At 37.5% G+C, this 18,177-nt stretch overlaps 3 protein-coding genes across 3 annotated transcripts; 1 reads left to right on the top strand and 2 right to left on the bottom strand.

Annotated features, from left to right (window-relative positions):
- Nucleotides 1-333: 333 nt before the first annotated feature.
- On the top strand, nucleotides 334-1,587 carry LOC114366760 (oligoribonuclease, mitochondrial). The gene is made up of 3 exons (XM_028323727.1): nucleotides 334-504; nucleotides 605-840; nucleotides 1,174-1,587. The coding sequence occupies exons 1-3, from the start codon at nucleotides 444-446 to the stop codon at nucleotides 1,540-1,542; spliced, it is 666 nt and encodes a 221-aa protein (XP_028179528.1). The 5' UTR covers nucleotides 334-443; the 3' UTR covers nucleotides 1,543-1,587.
- An 8,047-nt stretch (nucleotides 1,588-9,634) lies between these two features.
- Ktl (BTB/POZ domain-containing protein Ktl) lies at nucleotides 9,635-12,887 on the bottom strand. The gene is made up of 2 exons (XM_028323713.1): nucleotides 11,015-12,887; nucleotides 9,635-10,891 (listed from the first exon to the last, which is right to left on the bottom strand). Exon 1 carries the CDS (start codon nucleotides 11,804-11,806, stop codon nucleotides 11,105-11,107), a length of 702 nt encoding a protein of 233 aa, XP_028179514.1. The 5' UTR covers nucleotides 11,807-12,887; the 3' UTR covers nucleotides 9,635-10,891; nucleotides 11,015-11,104.
- Nucleotides 12,888-13,617: 730 nt separating this feature from the next.
- Nucleotides 13,618-18,043, bottom strand: LOC114366747 (acylphosphatase-2). The gene is made up of 3 exons (XM_028323712.1): nucleotides 17,788-18,043; nucleotides 14,595-14,704; nucleotides 13,618-14,119 (listed from the first exon to the last, which is right to left on the bottom strand). Exons 1-3 carry the CDS (start codon nucleotides 17,923-17,925, stop codon nucleotides 13,993-13,995), a joined length of 375 nt encoding a protein of 124 aa, XP_028179513.1. The 5' UTR covers nucleotides 17,926-18,043; the 3' UTR covers nucleotides 13,618-13,992.
- Between the last annotated feature and the right edge of the window lie 134 nt (nucleotides 18,044-18,177).

Below are 18,177 nucleotides of genomic sequence, written 5' to 3'. Positions count from 1 at the left end.
ATATTGTCATTTTTAAAATAGGAAAATTCATGAAAATATTATGTTTTTACTGATACACATAGAGTAGGAACAAAAAAATATAATCTGAAAAAAAAAGAACACAACAAACATAATTGCATCAATTATGCATCAACATAAACACAAATGATAACTTTCAATGCTTACTGTTTAGTATCCAAACAAAACGCGCGCGGGAGGCCGGCTTCGCGTATGATAATATTTTATGCGGACTACGACTCTCAAATTTCAATGGGCAATGTTCGGCACGAGAGGTAATTTATTAGACAAGTGAATAGCGCACGGTAATTTCCNATTCATTTCATCACAGATGTCATTCATGCCGAATTCGCAATTGTTTGTAGAATTTTATTTTTCTAAAAGATTTTTAACTAAAAAAGTAAATGGGACGAGAATCATTAATTTGCTAGAATACGATAAATTAAATGAATCTATTGAGAAAATCCTTTGCCTTATCTAAGTCGATTCTTAGAGGCATGTCGCAAAGTAAGCACTATGAGATAACCTAAAAATGCTCAATATCTTGAATAATTTCAAAAGTAATGACTTAAAAAGAATAGCAAACTAACAGCAGGTATTTTTTCAGATAAAACCGCGTCGACAATGTCGACGCAAGCTCGTAAAGACAGCGCTAAAAGGATAGTTTGGGTTGATTTGGAAATGACTGGCCTGAATATTGATAAAGACCATATCTTAGAAATCGCATGCCTAGTAACTGATGCTGATTTGAACTTGGTGGCAACTGGGCCTAACCTGGTGATACATCAACCTGATAGTATTCTCAATAATATGGACAGTTGGTGTATTGCTACACACGGTGAGGTATTGGGTATAATTCTATTTACTGCTTACTTTTTCCACAAAATAAAAGCAGTCCATAGAATCCATCAAGCACTGTTCTGTCAATTTTTTTTTAATATTTAGAATGATTCTTGCACATCATAATTCCATGTAGACAATCACATTTATCATTATAGATTTTTATTTTTGTACATAGAGTAAATTTTAGATCATACAACTAAATAAATAAATAGAATTTCGATTTCATTACCCAGTCATCATCCCTATTGTCTTACTAAATATAGAATCCAGAAATTTTGCTACATTAAATATTATACAGATCCAATTTTTTATTAATGTATTTTATATTTTCAGAGTGGTTTGACGGAGGCTAGCCGTAAATCGAAGATCTCTCTGAAAGAAGCTGAAAAACAAGTGCTAGAATTTGTTTCCGCACATGTCCCTGAGAAAAAGTGTCCTTTAGGTGGAAACAGCGTCTATATGGACAGGCTTTTTCTTCGCAAATACATGCCCAACTTTGACTTATATCTGCACTACAGAATCATTGATGTGAGCACAATCAAAGAACTAGCAAGGAGATGGTATCAAAAGGAATACTCAACGATTCCAAAGAAAAAATTCCAGCACAGATCTATTGATGATATTTTTGAAAGTATTGCTGAATTGAGGTATTATAGAGATAATATTTTTAAGTTAGAAAATAATACAGATATTGACAATTGAATTATGTTTATATTGATGTTAATTTATTACAGAATAAAATATTACTGAGGTATGATAAAAGGTGTTTCATTTCTGCAAAAGATAATTAGGTGGCAATAAGGATTAGCTGTGTCCAGTTGGTCCAGTGGCCACTGGCTATATCCAATAAAACCCTAATTTAATCAAATTCACCCACCAAGAATTTAATTTTAAGAGAGTGTACGGATTCTCACCAGATGGCGTCACTGCCGCACCCGAACTCCGAAGTACCCGAACCCGAAAGTTAGGCACCGACTCTGGTGATCGTTGAAGTGAAGGGAGGACTCGTTTTGGCGCCTATACCTAGAGCAGAGTTTGGCGCCAATATCGAGTAAGGATCTATTCTTTAACTTTATGGTTCTCTCATGTGCCAGTGGCGCCAACTAGTGAGCGCCAAACACGGTTGCCCTCAAGAAATGAAAAAGCTGAAAAAAGTCGTCTTCAGTTATTTATCTGCTTTATATATTTTGTAAGCGGGTTGCACGTATTTTAAAAAGCAAATCCTTACTTACCAGTTTACCAGATTCAAACTTTTCCTTCCTCCTTGCTTCGACGAACGTCCTCGTAATCTCAGTGAAATGTGATCCCTGCTACAAGTTACGGCTCATTTATGTTTCACCCCGCATTTTCGACGTAAATCCTTATCAATATGACTGTATTAATTTACTTACATAAAGTTTCAGTAAAAAAGCCCGATAGCTCTTTGGGCAGGTGCCTTCTGAATAGTATAAAATCCCTTCTATAAATTATTCCGTTTATTTAACTCTGTTATTTTTCCTTTGTTGATATTATGAGGGTCTGTGTTGTGAATTTCTGGGTGAATGGAGTTCATTCTGGGCCCTTTGTTTTTGTTTTTGTTTTGCGTACCCTTAAATATTTTTTGCTAACAATAAACCTATCTTACTTAGTCCCATTTAGGTCTGTGGCTCAAAATTTAGCATAACAAAGTTTGTGCTATGGGGATTGGCACTCACATAACATCCAATCTACATACCTACCATACTTACTTAGTCACTCGGGCATCATAATCGTGCTCATCATGCTTGCTCTCCACTGGGATCAGAACATTCTCTGCAGTGCAGTTGACGCGACGATGCGTTGCATTGCTAAAAATGTNGATGTTAATTAATTACAGAATAAAATATTACTGAGGTATGATAAAAGGTGTTTCATTTCTGCAAAAGATATTAATTAGGTGGCAATAAGGATTAGCTGTGTCCAGTGGCCACTGGCTATATCCAATAAAACCCTAATTTAATCAAATTCACCAAGAATTTAATTTCAAGAGAGTGTACGAATTCTCACCAGATGGCGTCACAGCCGCACCCGAACCCGAAAGTTCGGCACCGACGCTGGTGATCGTTGAAGTGAAGGGAGGACTCATTTTGGCGCCTATACCTAGAGCAGAATTTGGCGCCAATATCGAGTAAGGACCTATTCTTTAACTTTATGGTTCTCTCATGTGCCAGTGGCGCCAACTAGTGAGCGCCAAACACGGTTGCCCTCAAGAAATGAAAAAGCTGAAAGAAGTCGTCTTCAGTTATTTATCTGCTCTATATTAAAAGCGGGTTGCACGTATTTTGTTGCTCTTATTTTCGTATGAAGCCCTACGATTTACCTCCTAAATATTACCATTCATCAAAATCATCTTATTTGGTCAGATTCAGTAATTTGGTATTTGACATGGTTCATCTGAGGGACCACATTCGGCGAGTTGTAACGTCCAACTTATAACATCTACAAATTTATCATTCTGGCTAAATTTGTTTTAGAGGTTCTGCTAAATCTTTATGTATACGAAACTTCGTTTTCCACAGTGGCCTCTCGAAGGGAGCGCACATCAAATCCTTACTTACCAGTTTACCAGATTCAAACTTTTCCTTCCTCCTCACTTCGACGAACGTCCTCGTAATCTCAGTGAAATGTGATCCCTGCTACAAGTTACGGCTCATTTATATTTCACCCCGCATTTTCGACGTAAATCCTTATCAATATGACTGTATTTACTTACATAAAGTTTCAGTAAAAAAGCCCGATAGGTCTTTGGGCAGGTGCCTTATGAATAGTCCCTTCTATAAATTATTCCGTTTATTTAACTCTGTTATTTTTCCTTTGTTGATATTATGAGGGTCTGTGTTGTGAATTTCTGGGTGAATGGAGTTCATTCTGGGCCCTTTGTTTTTGTTTACGTACCTTTATATATTTTTTGCTAACAATAAACCTACTTATACTTAGTCCCATTTAGGTCTTTGGCTCAAAACTTAGCTTAAATGCTGCGTTTACACTGCGCGGAAATTAGCCAAGTCAAGTCAAAAAAACAGTGGAGTGGGGATGAATTATGAATGAATTTCATCCCCACTCCTCTGTTTTTTGGACTTAACTCGGCTAATTTCCGCATAGTGTAAAAGCAGCATAACAAAGTTTGTGCTATGGGGATTGGCATCCACATAACATCCAATCTACATACCTACCATACTTACTTAGTCACTTCAAGCATGATAATCGTGCTCATCATGCTTGCTCTCCATTGGGATCCCAATACATATCCTCTGCAGTGCAGCTGACGCCGACGCGTTGCATTGCTAAATGTATATTTTTACTACATAAGTAAGTACCTACCTGGTACATGTAAGTTAATTATAAATCCTAGAGCAGCGGTTCCCAAACTTATTTAGTCTACTGCCCACTTTGAGAATAAATTATTTTTTAGCGCCCCCCATTTTTGTAGTCAAGAGTCGAGCACAGTCGGTGTCTAAGAGTCCTCCTAGTAGATGACGCCTCCCAAGCCTCTACACAACGTCCCGATTTTTTTCTGGGTCTCTTACCGCCCCCCTTTAAGCCTGCAGCGCCCACAAGGGGGCGTTATCGCCTACTTTGGGAAAGACTGTCCTAGAGTATCTACGTAGTAGAGGGTTAATAAATAAATTAATTAAACATCTTAGATCCATTTCGTGCAGATTAACGAATCTAATATCCACTACTATTCCGTTTCCTTTTTCCTCAAAACAATTCTGTGGTGTTGTCTTCAATTAACTGGACCAAACGGACTTCGCTAAACAAGCGCCTGAGTAAATAGGTATGAGAGGACATTTACTATTTATTTAGGCATCTAAACTATCTAATTAACGACTAACTGTTAATTTTGCTAAAAGGATCGTCAAGCAACCTGTCGCATTAGAAAACTGCCTCACTAGGGTTACCACCTAAAAGTCCTGAAAGTAACTTTTACATCGTCATGAATAAAAAAAGTGGACTTGTTGTGCGCTGAAAATAAGTTTGAAATAGGTAGAGTGCGAAACTGCGGATAAAAGGAAAGTAGGATTAGGTTATTAAAAAACTAATGCTATCTTTATTTAAAAAAGACTTAGTCAGCACTTACCAAACTGTATCCACGTCAGGACTATTTAATTTAATTTCAAAAACAAATTGGCAACCCTACTCACACTATCCAACCCAGCGCTAATTCCGCACAATGCAAACTCGGCGAATTTCGCGATCGGGCGCTTTTAATTAATTTTCCTTTCAGTTTCCGCCCAACCGATGGTTTTCTCTCTCTGATTTATACGGTTTTCAATCTCTAGGTAATCCAATTCGCAGTTGACTGTCAAGTTTACTTTAAGCAACGTGTTTTCGGGATAGTTAGAGGCAGCTAACTTTCCATGACACGAACTCCGATTGATTAAATAAAGCGGTTAATTAGGTATTTACTCGTATAGCTAAAGTTTTAAGTTCGTTCGTTTCAGCCAAATGACGTCCACTGCTGGACAAAGGCCTCCCCCAAGGTTTTCCACAATGAACGGTCCTGCGCTGCCCGCATCCAGGCTCTTCCCGCGACCTTTACCAGATCGTCGGTCCACCTAGTAGCAGTTCATCAAAGTTTTAAAATTACGGACTGAACCTACTCAACTGTGAATGAGATAGGTACATGAATGTAATACATACCTTCCTGTAAGATTAAGAAAGGCGCCTAGTTCAGCCTCAAAGGAGGCCTATGTTCAGCAGTGGACGTCCTATGGCTGAAATGATGATGATGAAGATTAAGAAAGATAATATGTAAAAATAAAATAGGTTACGATATACCTACATCCGATAAAGGTATTTAAAAATTCCTTGATTCACAAATCACCATAACAGATCGCCATTTCTTACCATCATCAATTGCGTTCTGTCACGGGATCCAACCTTTAGGTACGTAGGTAATTTGGAGGCCCGTAAATCTAACGAAGGGTTTACAACCAAAATTCGTTCAATGGGAATAATACAGGCTTATTGTTTCCGGTTTTAGCGGATTTAGAAAAATTAAATTATTATCTACAAGCATATTCAAAAACTTATCTACAAATTAGCGGGCCGGAAGACGTAGCGTGGGCAGGCCTCCCACTAGTTGGACCGACGATCTGGTGAAGGTCGTGGGAGAGCCTGGATGCGGGCGGCGCAGAACCGGTCGCTATGGGAATCCTTGGGGGATGCCTTTGTCCAGCAGTGGACATCATTTAGCTGAAACGAACGACGAACGAACTTATCTACAAGCTCGTATGCCCACTCTTAGAATTTAAAAACTTTAATCATAATTCATAATGTATTCTATCATCATAATATTAATATTAATGTATTATATTATCATCGCAAGTCTCCGTAACTAAGACATTATGGACTCAAAATTCCACCAAGTTTAGGGTCGGAAAACTTTGGGGCGAACACAGGAAATTAAACGTAGGTACCTTACAATGTTATGTATTCAACCCAAGATAATGTATTTCACGTCTAATAAATAACATAAGTAAGTTAAGTAAAGTAGATAGGTCATAAGGATTAAGACAGTTTAGGCTGGGTTGCACCATCTTACTTTAACTTTGACAAACGTCATACAAAAAACACCGGTTATCGCTATAGGTAGTCTAGTTATGGTCAAAGTTAGGTGGTGCAGCAACTCAGCCTTAGTTACGTTCAAAACCACGTTAAAATCTTGTAGGTACTTAACTTATCCGAGTCATCAGAATATTGCAAAAGATTACTAGGTATAATGTTTTTAGATATACAAATTACAACCATCATACGACCTATTCTATTCTTATCATGCCCTGCCTGATGCCCATATAATAGCCACCATTATGTACTTACCTTAATGTATTTTCATGATAAAGTTTTACTATGAACGTTATGTAAACTGCTTCCTTAATAACAACCGATGAATTCAGTTTGCTTCAGTATTTAGGTCGTCAAGTATATTCCACTGGAGATAATAAACAGGTAAGTAGATCATAATCATCATAAGGACTTGGACAGTGTTTCTCAAACTGTTACTGTATTGCCCCACCTGTATGTAACATTGGGCTTATTCCTAGTTTTAATAGACATACACCCGTATTCGAAAACATTACTATGAGGTCTCACAGTGCGCGTGGACGCACAGAGCTCTATTCAACGCTGTGCGTTCGATTTGCTGCTTCACTTAAACTAGCATCATTTGTGAATACGGGCGATAGAGTCACCTATTGTTTGGTACAATTTCTATTGTTAACTAATTAAAGATCTATTAATTATACATAGTATCGAAGGCGCCTATAAAGACCGCTTAGCGACGCACTCAACCCTTTCATGTTCACAAAGGTCAGGCACCTTCACCGGTATAACGGTAATATGGTTAGCAATAATTTCAGGTCAGATTCGTGCAGAAAGCGATCAAAGGAATATTGGTGACCAATGAACTAAACAGGGTCACTGAATTTTACATGAGCGAGCACCCGAGTGCGGAGTCAAATATTCAACGACGCACATTACAGGGTGTATTAATATTCTACTATTAAGCATCTCATGTAACAAGTCTCTGAGAAATTGCTAGAAATTGCCGTATGGTAAGTAACCGAAAGTTGAGTACTTAAAATATTTTTACTTTGTGGTAATTTATGTAAAAAATAAAACATAAAACCATGTGAAATGTGAACCAAACCATCAATGTGGTCACCTCCTTGCCCGTAAAAATGTCGACACTTGCAGAATGGGTCGACATTTTTACGGGCAAGGAAGTGACCACATTGATGGTTTGGTTCACTGGGTTTTATGTTTTAATTTTTTATCGTAGGATATTTTTTTTTTCACGGGGAAAATGGGAAAAAAGTAGGTTTTAGTAGGAAAAACGAGTGTTTTTCAGGAAAATAAAAGTGTTGTCTTGCCATGTTTAATAAAAAATTGTTCTATCTACCTACACAGGCTTGGTGTGCTAAGCAATATAAATTGCAAACCACTGTGAAAACCCTTTAACTAGGTAGGCACTGCTTATTTTCCTGTACAATGCCTCTACCTTTATGCCTTTACTGTGTAACTTTCAGTGATACGGTACCACAGATTAGACTAAGTACCTAGTTTGTAGAGCACATTGTGCAAAATAGGTACAATAGGTACGAACGGGTCTGAATTTCGTTTTCATGTCCCAGTAAAGCTGAAGACGAGCTTCAGGCGTATAGCTTTTCAATAATTACATGTCACCTGTAAGGCCGTATCCATGAAAACATACAAAAGAGAACAAGGTCGATATGTGTTTCAAATACAAAGCTCATTATGTTAGTTTAGTATGTTTTTGGACGACAAAGCGGCTGTGTATTTGTGAATGTGTATTCACCACAAATGTGTCTGATTTAATAGAAAATTAAATGTGTTCTATGTTGGTTTCACACTGCGTGTTAATTACAATTTAATAACATAATGTGTGTTTAACTTGATAATTCACTACATTGACGTAGTTTTACCATGGTTTAACGCTTGAAACATTAATTTCTCATACAAAGTTATGATTTAGGGTAATAAAACCCATAGATAAGAATCGGAGTAATGAACGCTAGTTTCGTTTGATGGTTGGTGTAAAGGTTAAATGTAGGTAATTTAGTTACCCTTTCTTTGGGAGTTAATGTAGATAGGTACAGTCGAGTTCATAAATATTATTGGCAGTGCTAATTTCAATATACCGCAACATATTGATGAAGTTTATATGATTACATTTCATTTCATGTTTGAGTTTATATTGACATACATTATGCTACGAGTATGTTAAAACGCTACAATATTTTGAAACATGCCAGTATATTTTATATATTTATGAACTCGAGTCAAAAGATAAACAAGATTTTTACTTTTTTAACTAAATTTATTCCCAAAACTATTTTTTTTAGAAACCCTACATTTTAAGTCCAGGTCCTTCACTGTTTTTCTCCAGACAAATGCGGAAGGTGTCTAAATAGGATCAAAAGTTTCTCCAAATATTCGTATTGAAGATAAATCAATTACAATTTCAACGATCAATTTAAAATTTGACAGTATGTAATAAGATGTATTCTAACATTTAACTAATTGTTCTAAACACAATAAACATTTCAAATATCTAACACAAATAAGATTGGTTTTAAATGTTAATATTTCCTAATTTCCTTTTTACATTTACTTATAAGGATTATAATATTTTATTGATGAAACAACACTATCTATTAACTGTGTCGAGCATAAAATATTTGTATGGCACTTGTAAGCATCATATGATGCAATAAGCTAAAAAATTGGAATATAACTCATAAGACATAGATTATTATAATAAAAGTATTATTATTCGTGTTTGGTCTACAACGAGACTACTGTAAGTGCCTTTTTCATGTGGTGCGAATTTCGGCACGCGTGCGGATCTTGAGGGCTGTCCGCATTTCGTTATGTCATACACGTTTTCCCTATAAGGCGGGCTACACGCACGCAATCAGCACCGTGATTTTATACAGGATGTCCCAAAAATTAGTGTCAAGCCGAAGCCCAGTGGTGGTAGAGCATCACTAGGGCTATCCAAAACACCCCCATGAATGTTCCGCGATTTTCGATAGTTTTCGAGTTATTTTGGTACTTTTTTTAATCACTGTAACGCGAATAGTCAAGTTACATGCCTGATTTTTTTATGATTATTAGATGAATACGAGGCCTAGCTGATTCAGATGTATTTACATCCATAACACGAAAGTAAACTAAAATCCTGTATGTTGCAAAAAAAAAAAACATAACTCGAAAACTATCAAAAGTCACGGTGATTTGGGTAGCCCTAGTGATGCTCTACCACCACTGGGCTTCGGCTTGACTCTACTCTTTAGGACAACCTGTATACGCACGCCACAGATTAGAAGAACCGCAAGCGTGCCGAAATTGGCATCACAGGAAAAAGGCACTAAAACGACTATTTCAAGCTGGAAGATGGCTATGGAAGTTCCGCTTAAATTATCTATAGGTATAATCTAATGATATGGCTGCGATCATATTAAATTCGACGTTGCGTTTAGTCAATGAAAAACTGGGGTTCTAAGAAGCCGGCACGAAATTATAGTTCGTAAAGTATAACGATAATAGATATTGTTGAACAAATTCCTATGCTAACGATCAAAAGTTTGTCGAGGCGATATTACAAACCCTCGCCAGCTTTCATACTTACTTCCCAACTCGTAATTGCGTATTTACCTTGTTATACAAAAGTTTCACGCTATCGTCTTCAATATTTTGCTCGAGACACGATCAGCTGTTAAAATATATTATAATACTTACAATTTATTCATTTAGGTACACTTTATACGCGCTCGTTTTTAAAACTCACTAGAAATTATCAGAAATCGATTTTTGGTCTTACAGCTATAACGACTAGTAGTAGAATAAAATGCATTGATCACAACACATCACTCGGTAACTGTGTACCCAGATTGTTTATAATATGATTATAATATAGATACAAAGATATAGATAATGTTAATAATATGCAAATATAATACATACTGAAACAGAAAATAATATAACGTCAGACTTGTTATAATAATAATTTGGCATAATTTGTATCAAAATGATGGCCCACGCAGTTATTTTCAAAATACATTAGTAAGTAATAATAATAGTTTTAAATACTATAAAGTCAATACAAAATAATTTGGAAATTTATTAGAAATAGGTATGTAACAGTAGGTACATGAAATTAATCCTAATAGGGAGTAATTAACTACTGCTATTTATATTTTTTTACATTTAACACTACCTATTTGATACATGATTACAATTCTTAAGGTCTCAATATCTACATAATAGTTATTTTTAACTAAATCATAAGAATAACGTAAATAACCAGTCTGAATAATATTGAAGTCTCTTAATCGGCATAGTAATTAAATAAATGCAACAACACAACAAGTCAACAATTGATAAGGCGCAGACTGTAAACAGTAATCGAACTAGTAAGATAAAAGTATACAGACACTAGTTTCAGATAAAGATTTATAATTATAAATATAATTTTCGTTAATCTCGTTACCTGAAAGAGGTATTCATATTAAACATTTAAATGTGAAAACATGTTAATGGTTATAAGTTTTCTAAAATGTTAGTCTACATAGTTTCTACACTGTATTGTTTTCCTTGTAAAATAAAAATAAAAATAAAATAAAATAAAATATTATTGCCGTCCACCGTAATAGCGGCCGCACCGGTCTGAAGCGGCTCAGCTGATTCATATCACATTTAATACTACGTAACGTTGAACTTATTCGCGCACGAAAACAAATTCGTTGTAGTGATTCCAACGATTCTCCTCCGAGTCGACACCCGGCTTGAGCTCGGCTGCACCGCCGGCCGTGCCGCTGCCACAACTTGCAGTCAGTTTGAAACCGTTCTCTTGCAACATGTCGAACGCTTGCTCGATGAACGAGTGCTTCAGGAAGAACCGCGATGTGTACCGATCTGCGAGACCGTGGTCCGGATCTCGGGACTCGTTCAGGGTTTCACCGAAGACATCACGGCACAGCGTCACTTTTCCACAGACTAGAATACGGGACAACTTGCGGAACTTAACATCAGCGAGGCCGTCGCGGCCGAACGCGAAGCTGCCGCGGTAGCCGACGGTGATGCACCCGCGCTCACGATTTGGAGGTCGAGGATCCGCTTCTCGAACTGCACTCTCCAGCCCGGCAAGGCGGTAGTGTTTCGCTTCCCGCGCTAGACGTTTATGTTCCCTGAAGCACTCGGGAAGCACGAGTCCACCGTCTCTGAGATAATCGAGCACATAACGGAAGAGAACTCCGTCACGGTCGAAGAAAATGCGTCCGCGAGCGTCACGCGGGTGGTCTGCATCGCGCAGCGCGGCGGCGGGAAGCGAGTCGGGTTCGCGGAGGAGCGTGTCGCGCGTGGTGGCGTAATGCACGCCGCCCACGTTCAATTCGAGGACCTCGGGCGGCGCGTCCGCCATGGCTGAAGGCTGAGGGCGCAGTGACTCGGCGGCTGCGCGCTCCCGCTTCCCACCCTGACCCACTTACCGCGCGTCTCAGCGCCGCCGCCCGCGCGAACCCATCAATAACGCACGCCCGGGTTACTGACTCGAACGTAATTATTTCCTACCCTTTCGAGCGAAAACTCCTCGGTAAAAGCCTTCAAGGTCAACATCTATTGTTGGCTAACACATGGCTTTGTTCACCAATATCCCGGAATCTTCCGATAACGGCAACACACCAGATTGATTACAAGCGGCGCACTAGCTATAATAGCGCTTTAGTATAACATTATCTGTACTGCAAAAACTTTGGAAACTCTTGAAGTTTGGGGAAAGTCGTTAAAAATAATACGATGTGTCTCCCAGGGCTCAAGTGAAAAGTTTTAATTATGTCGTCCCTTTAAATACTGTTGAACGCGACTTAATTCGAGGAGATCACGTTACACATGGGTTCAGAACTTTTGAAGTTTGTGTAATTATACTTGGAAATTGTTACATAAAGAGGGCCTATGTGTTAGTGTAGTAAAAGAAAATGTTACATTTCAAATGTGATCTCGAGGCAGAGTTTACCCGAAAGAAAGTGCTCCATCCATCTTAGGTACACGCGGTACGATTATGTATAGACGTTAACGCTGGAAAGATCTTTTCCAATCCATTAGCTTGTAACACATTGGTTTCCAGCGGGCGCGTTCGGCGGTTAATTACTCAGACAATGAAGAATTGGGGTTATTGTATGTTCAGCCAATATTACGTCCCAAAGTGGTTAATGAAGTAGACGCTCGCAAAATGTTTCGCTCGTTAGTTAGGGTGGGTGGCGAGATATAGATTTGTTATTTTCGCGGAGTGTTTCAAATAGCTTCTGGCTGATAAATAGAAGATTCTATTAAATCCGACTAAATGTTTGCGTTGGCAATACAACATTCGCGTTGTATTACGGAATCTCTGTTCAATCAATCGAAACATCCGGCATGGAATGGTATTCGAAAATCTCCAACGTGTAGTTTGGAGCTTAAGAAGTTTTATGTTTAGGAATTAATGATACGAGCATCTTCCTGGACTTTAAAGTTCACTATGATCTTTGTTCCGAATCTATGNTTCGAATCTACTGTTTAAAGTTATTGTTCGTGTCAATGGGTAGTTAACACCATTGTGTTTGAAAGCAGACCGTAGCAAGTAGTGGTTTCCGCTGAACAGAATGGCTGCTACAGCCAGGGTTTTTGCTCGTTACAAGAGTAATTACTGGGGGCCTTTTAGTGCGGCCTCGGGAAATAAGCTTTTGTATTCTACACATTACTGAGGACGCGAGAGGGAAATGTAATTAAAAATTTCCACTACGTAACTTTTTGTTTATCTCGCCCATCTAATTACTGGCGCAAATAAATAATGCTCTGTTTATGAAGGAAATCCGTGCGGTATGTTTGACAAAGGTTTCCTCAAAGGGTGTTAAATTTATTACCATGATTATAATTAAAGATGAGACGCAGGTTCAAACGATGCTTATCGCAAAACATTAAAAGGACATCAAACAGCAAATTATGAAAAGGGCTTTTGTTTACGCTAACTTGGAGGTGGCTCGTAAATGAGTTATTTGATTTGAATAATAAACGAACATAATATTTTAAATACATCAATTTATTCATATACAAACGAAACTACCTTCTAGGTATACTAAAAAGAAATTGCATTGAAATAAAATACAAGATTTACGATGTACCTAAATAAATTAGGACACCAAAATAATACTAGAGAGCACTCGGAGTCGGCACATTAACCTATTTGCTCTTTAGTTCATGCTCTTAAACTAGACGGCCATACACTTCAAAGGGAAGATTAACAAGCTAAGGGACTTACATATTCATATGTAGGCACTCAAGTAACATTCCTTCTCAAATTATTATCACAAGGGGCACGTTAGCTGTAGATTCACAAAACTAGCGAGCGTGGGTGAGAATATTATAGTCTATAGGCGTTTGAATTACTATATTTTGCGGTACTAATACTAGACTAGCTTTTATCTACAGTTCCCGCGTGAAATTCAGTTTGTCTCAGATCATATTTCTCAGTCAGGTAAGTATTATGCTTTTTCAAGTAAATTCTTATTCTTTATCAAGCCACACTCGCTCATTTATTAACGGACAAACTTCATTTTACTAATAAATTATAATTTAATCTCTCTTTTCCCTAATAATACTGAAATCATCGAAGGTGTATTCATCGATTTCCTTCTGGTTTCTAAATTCCGCTTTATCTATTTGGCTGCTAGGGCTTCCAGTGGATTTGAGCCAGTGCATCCTGAAAATACAAAATCATGCCTAATGTTTGGGCCAAGGGCGGAGATATTCTGCTAATCAGATTAAGCGCAAAAAGCCATTTGTGTCAGAGGCCACAAAATTTATTTTGGCTTTTATCCGATTGCTTCTGTTAATGGTATAATCAGTGGCGTAACTGCAAGGTGACAGCTAGGGATGGCGAAACGCCAAAGGCTCTAAGGTAAAGTTAAGGTTTCTTTGGGATTTTTACATGAACTTAGGACTCATAAACTTTTCTCCCTAAGTATGTCTAATAAAATAGGTCAATTTCCAAACTGTTTCATAAATTACTTCTTACTTTTGTTTCAGGACAAAATATCTAAAATCAGAAATTTTCTTACTTAATAGATACCAAATAACCGATCTAACATTTGTTTGGGGCCATAAGACTAAAGTTTGTGAACCTATGACATTTTTTTCAATAGTATTTAATAGTGAAATGATTATAAGTGACTTACATAGTTTCCACCTTGTCTGTTGGCCCTTGCATGTGCCCGAGGACTGTGCCTTGGCTGGTATTCTTGCACCAGCCACGCAGACCAAGCTTGTCCGCTTCTTGCTTTGTGTGCTGCGAAAATAATTGAAAATGAGTTCCAAAGGTTCAAATAATTCGTAGCGACGACCTCATAAAGGTAGTTACTAACTGGGCGATGTGGAAATCATTAGGGGAGGCCTATGTTCAGCAGTGGACGTTCTGTGGCTGAAATGATGATAATGATGATGAATTCGTTGCGAGTTATTTCTCGACTGGAACTAGAACATCCCCTCCGATATTTCTTTGTGTAGATAACAGGTTCTCAAACTTGTTGTGATTAATGGCCACATAGCTAAAATATTGTTTTAAGGGCAAGAAAGTAAAGTTTGTCTGGCTACATGCAAGGCAAACATACCTAGTTTATTTGCATGAATGCGTCGACTTAACGCATACGCGAGTGGGATGGGATACAGGATTACAGGAACACTAGGAACGATTACAACGATATGATTTAAAAACAGACTACCATTCTAAAGTTAACTCCTTGCACTACTCCAAAAATTTCAAAATAAAGGCAATGTAAAGACATTTAAAGTCGAATTACACTAAATCGCAATAAATTAAGCCTTCGAGGCTCACACAAAGCTCGTTAGTCACGTAAATGCCAATGTCATTTTGTATATATTTTTTTTTATTTCAGGGATGATAGGGCGAAGTTTTGAATTTAAGGATGATTATGCGTAGGGTTTCACATTCGGGAAAGATTGAGCGAAGGGTTTCGTATTAATTGGGGAAGATTCAGCGAAAGAATGCAAATTGGGGGCCGGTTTCTAATTCGGAGCAGATTTCCCATATAGGAAAGATTATGAGAAAGCATTTAATTTCGTATTAGGGGGAGATTAGGCAGAGGGTTTCGCATTTAGGTGAGATTGGGCTCAGGTTTTCCCGAACGGGGTAGATTTTCCCATTCGGGAGAGATTGGGCGAAGGGTTTCGCTTTTGGGGAAGATAGGGTGAAAGGCTCCCCATTTGGAGAAGCTTGGATGAAAGGTTTCCCAGTCGGGGCACATTTTGAAAGGGTTTTGCAATCGGGAAGGATTGGTCGAGGGGTTTCGCATTAGGAAGATTGGGACGAGTTTCGGATTTAGGGCAGACTGGGCGAATGGTTTCGCTTTTGGGGAAGAGTGGGTGAAATGCTACCCATTTGGGGAAGATTGGGTGAAAGGCTACCCATTTGGGGAAGATTGGGCGAAGTGTTTCCTATGCGGGAAAAACTTGGCTATCGCTTTTTGGTTTTTCTATTTGAAATATTTACAATATCGCTTTTTTGCAAAAAAAAAATAACATAAAGCCACACCTTGACATGGGTTACCTACGCCATATCGAATGACAAATGATCGAAAATCAAAATATCGAATACGTTTCATCGAACGATCAAAATATCGAACGATCAAAATATCGAATGCTCAAAATATCGAACGTTCAGAATATCGAACGATCAAAATATCGAAATATCAAAATATCGAACGATCAAAATATCGAAAGTCGATATAGACGTTTTGCTCCTAATTTACAATAAACAGATTTTTTTTTAAACTAAGGCAAACTTAACTCTAAACAAAATAAAAATATAAACTTATTTTACTCAAAAATGGGACATTATTCTTTAAATTTATAAACTTTTCAGGCACAAAAATACTTAAGGCACACATTAACTGGCAAAACAAAACTGTACGACCAAACACAACCATGCACCGGAGCCGAGCAAGGTAGATTAATTAAATAAAAACGTCTATATCGACTTTCGATATTTTGACCGTTCGATATTTTGATCGTTCGATATTCTGAACGTTCGATATTTTGAGCGTTCGATATTTTGATCGTTCGATATTTTGATCGTTCGATATTTTGATCGTTCGATGAAACGTATTCGATATTTTGATTTTCGATCATTTGTCATTCGATATGGCGTAGGTAACCCCCTTGACATGGAATGGACTAGGCCCATTGATGATTGAGTATTATAATACCACCTCAATTATTAAAAACTGAATGCTGATAAATGACAATAATCAAGAATATTTTATTTAAGATTCATGATCAAGGTTTGCAATAACCAGTAGCAGTTATCAGCGCCTTACTATTGAGAAACATCCTCAGATAGACTTTTGTTTTATTTATAAGTTGCAAGAAGGATAGGCTGGTGTTTCAGAAGTTAGTTTCTCCCAATAATTATAAAATGGAAATGAAAGTAAACTGAAATGAAGAATAATGTGATTTTATAGAAAATATTTTCAACCTGCATTTCAGAGATAACAGGTTTTGTTAATTTCGTCTCTTCAAAATAATGGATAGAAGTTTTTACTATTTTGTGGCTATTAATCTCGGTGCGGTGACGGCAGCGTTGAATACATTAGTCACCAACTCTTCTTGCGGGTGTTGTAAGAGGCGACTTAGAGACTACACACTGAACAGAGAACGAGCAGCAGCACTCTCTGATTAACATTAATCTATTAAATTTCCAACCTGTCTGCGCATAGTCCAGCAGTGGACTGTAAAAGGCTGTGATGTGAGATGATACTAATAACAAAACTATTTAACAGAATAAAATACTTTTAAATGAAGCTTTTTAATAAGTTAGATTGATGATAAAATACTAAGGGATTACAGTAATGCAACATAGATGATAAATTATTGTCACATTTTTATCTAAAAGCGACCCCTGTAAATTTTATCAGACAGTTCAGATATGTTAGTTTTCAAGTGGAAAACACATAGGAACTGAATTAGGTATTTTGGTAAAAATCTTTAATGCTACATGACCTATCTTTTACCTACTTCTTAACCAGAATTTAGGTAAGTATTGTGGCGACGCCACTACAAACTAGTGACCAACAGATGGTGCTGTTACTACTTTACTATGGCACACTCCGCCGCTCATACAAACCTGCATCGCGGTGACGGAGTTTTATATCCTGCCCAGCATAATGTGTATATTACATAGGAAAACCAAGATGGTAGAAATTGGACCTTGGTCCCCGAGCATAACACCCGCTCGGAAGGAAGCACTAACATCTAGCTTCCTTATTGTGGTTGAGCATCATATCCCCACAGTATATTCTTAACCATAATCTAGCTCTAGTTATTACTATTAGTAATATTGTTTACTTAACTTACCTTTCGGAAAAATACACCTTGCACCCGGCCGAACACCTCAAAATCAGCGGCTTTCATGGTGGTGGCTACAGTGGCTGCTGTACTGCACTCTGCTCTGAACACGCTAGTCACCGTAGTTAGAATTAATAGACGAAACATTAGAGGCAAAACTGTACAGCTATATTATGGTTATTTATTTAATCAAAGCTTTAAAATCAATTTCGAAATCCAGAACTTTTCTTAGGAAACGTCATTAACGTCATCACGCACGCAGGAAAAGTCCGTCGGTCGGTTTCACAAAAGTAGTATTTAAATTTTAGTAAATGTTCCTTTGTTTTAATAAAATAAAATCTGTTATGTACATAACTGTAGGCTTATTACTATTTAAGCACAAATATATTTTATTATTTC

Source organism: Ostrinia furnacalis, unplaced genomic scaffold (genome assembly GCF_004193835.3).
Source record: "Ostrinia furnacalis isolate ACB-3 unplaced genomic scaffold, ASM419383v2 OfSCF0682, whole genome shotgun sequence".
Lineage (NCBI taxonomy): Eukaryota > Metazoa > Arthropoda > Insecta > Lepidoptera > Crambidae > Ostrinia > Ostrinia furnacalis.
This window is presented reverse-complemented; position numbering and strand designations above follow the sequence as displayed.

What these genes read in the sequence shown, in the direction of transcription:
- LOC114366760 (XM_028323727.1), top strand. Translation starts at nt 444, where the DNA reads ATGAATCTATTGAGAAAATCCTTTGCCTTATCTAAGTCGATTCTTAGA. An exon ending in TCTTAGAGGCATGTCGCAAA is followed by an intron (nt 505 to 604) that starts GTAAGCACTATG and finishes GTATTTTTTCAG; the next exon opens with ATAAAACCGCGTCGACAATG. An exon ending in GTATTGCTACACACGGTGAG is followed by an intron (nt 841 to 1,173) that starts GTATTGGGTATA and finishes TTATATTTTCAG; the next exon opens with AGTGGTTTGACGGAGGCTAG.
- Ktl (XM_028323713.1), bottom strand. Translation starts at nt 11,806, where the DNA reads ATGGCGGACGCGCCGCCCGAGGTCCTCGAATTGAACGTGGGCGGCGTG.
- LOC114366747 (XM_028323712.1), bottom strand. Translation starts at nt 17,925, where the DNA reads ATGTTTCGTCTATTAATTCTAACTACGGTGACTAGCGTGTTCAGAGCA. An exon ending in AAGGTGTATTTTTCCGAAAG is followed by an intron (nt 14,705 to 17,787) that starts GTAAGTTAAGTA and finishes TTATTTTCGCAG; the next exon opens with CACACAAAGCAAGAAGCGGA. An exon ending in ACAGACAAGGTGGAAACTAT is followed by an intron (nt 14,120 to 14,594) that starts GTAAGTCACTTA and finishes TTGTATTTTCAG; the next exon opens with GATGCACTGGCTCAAATCCA.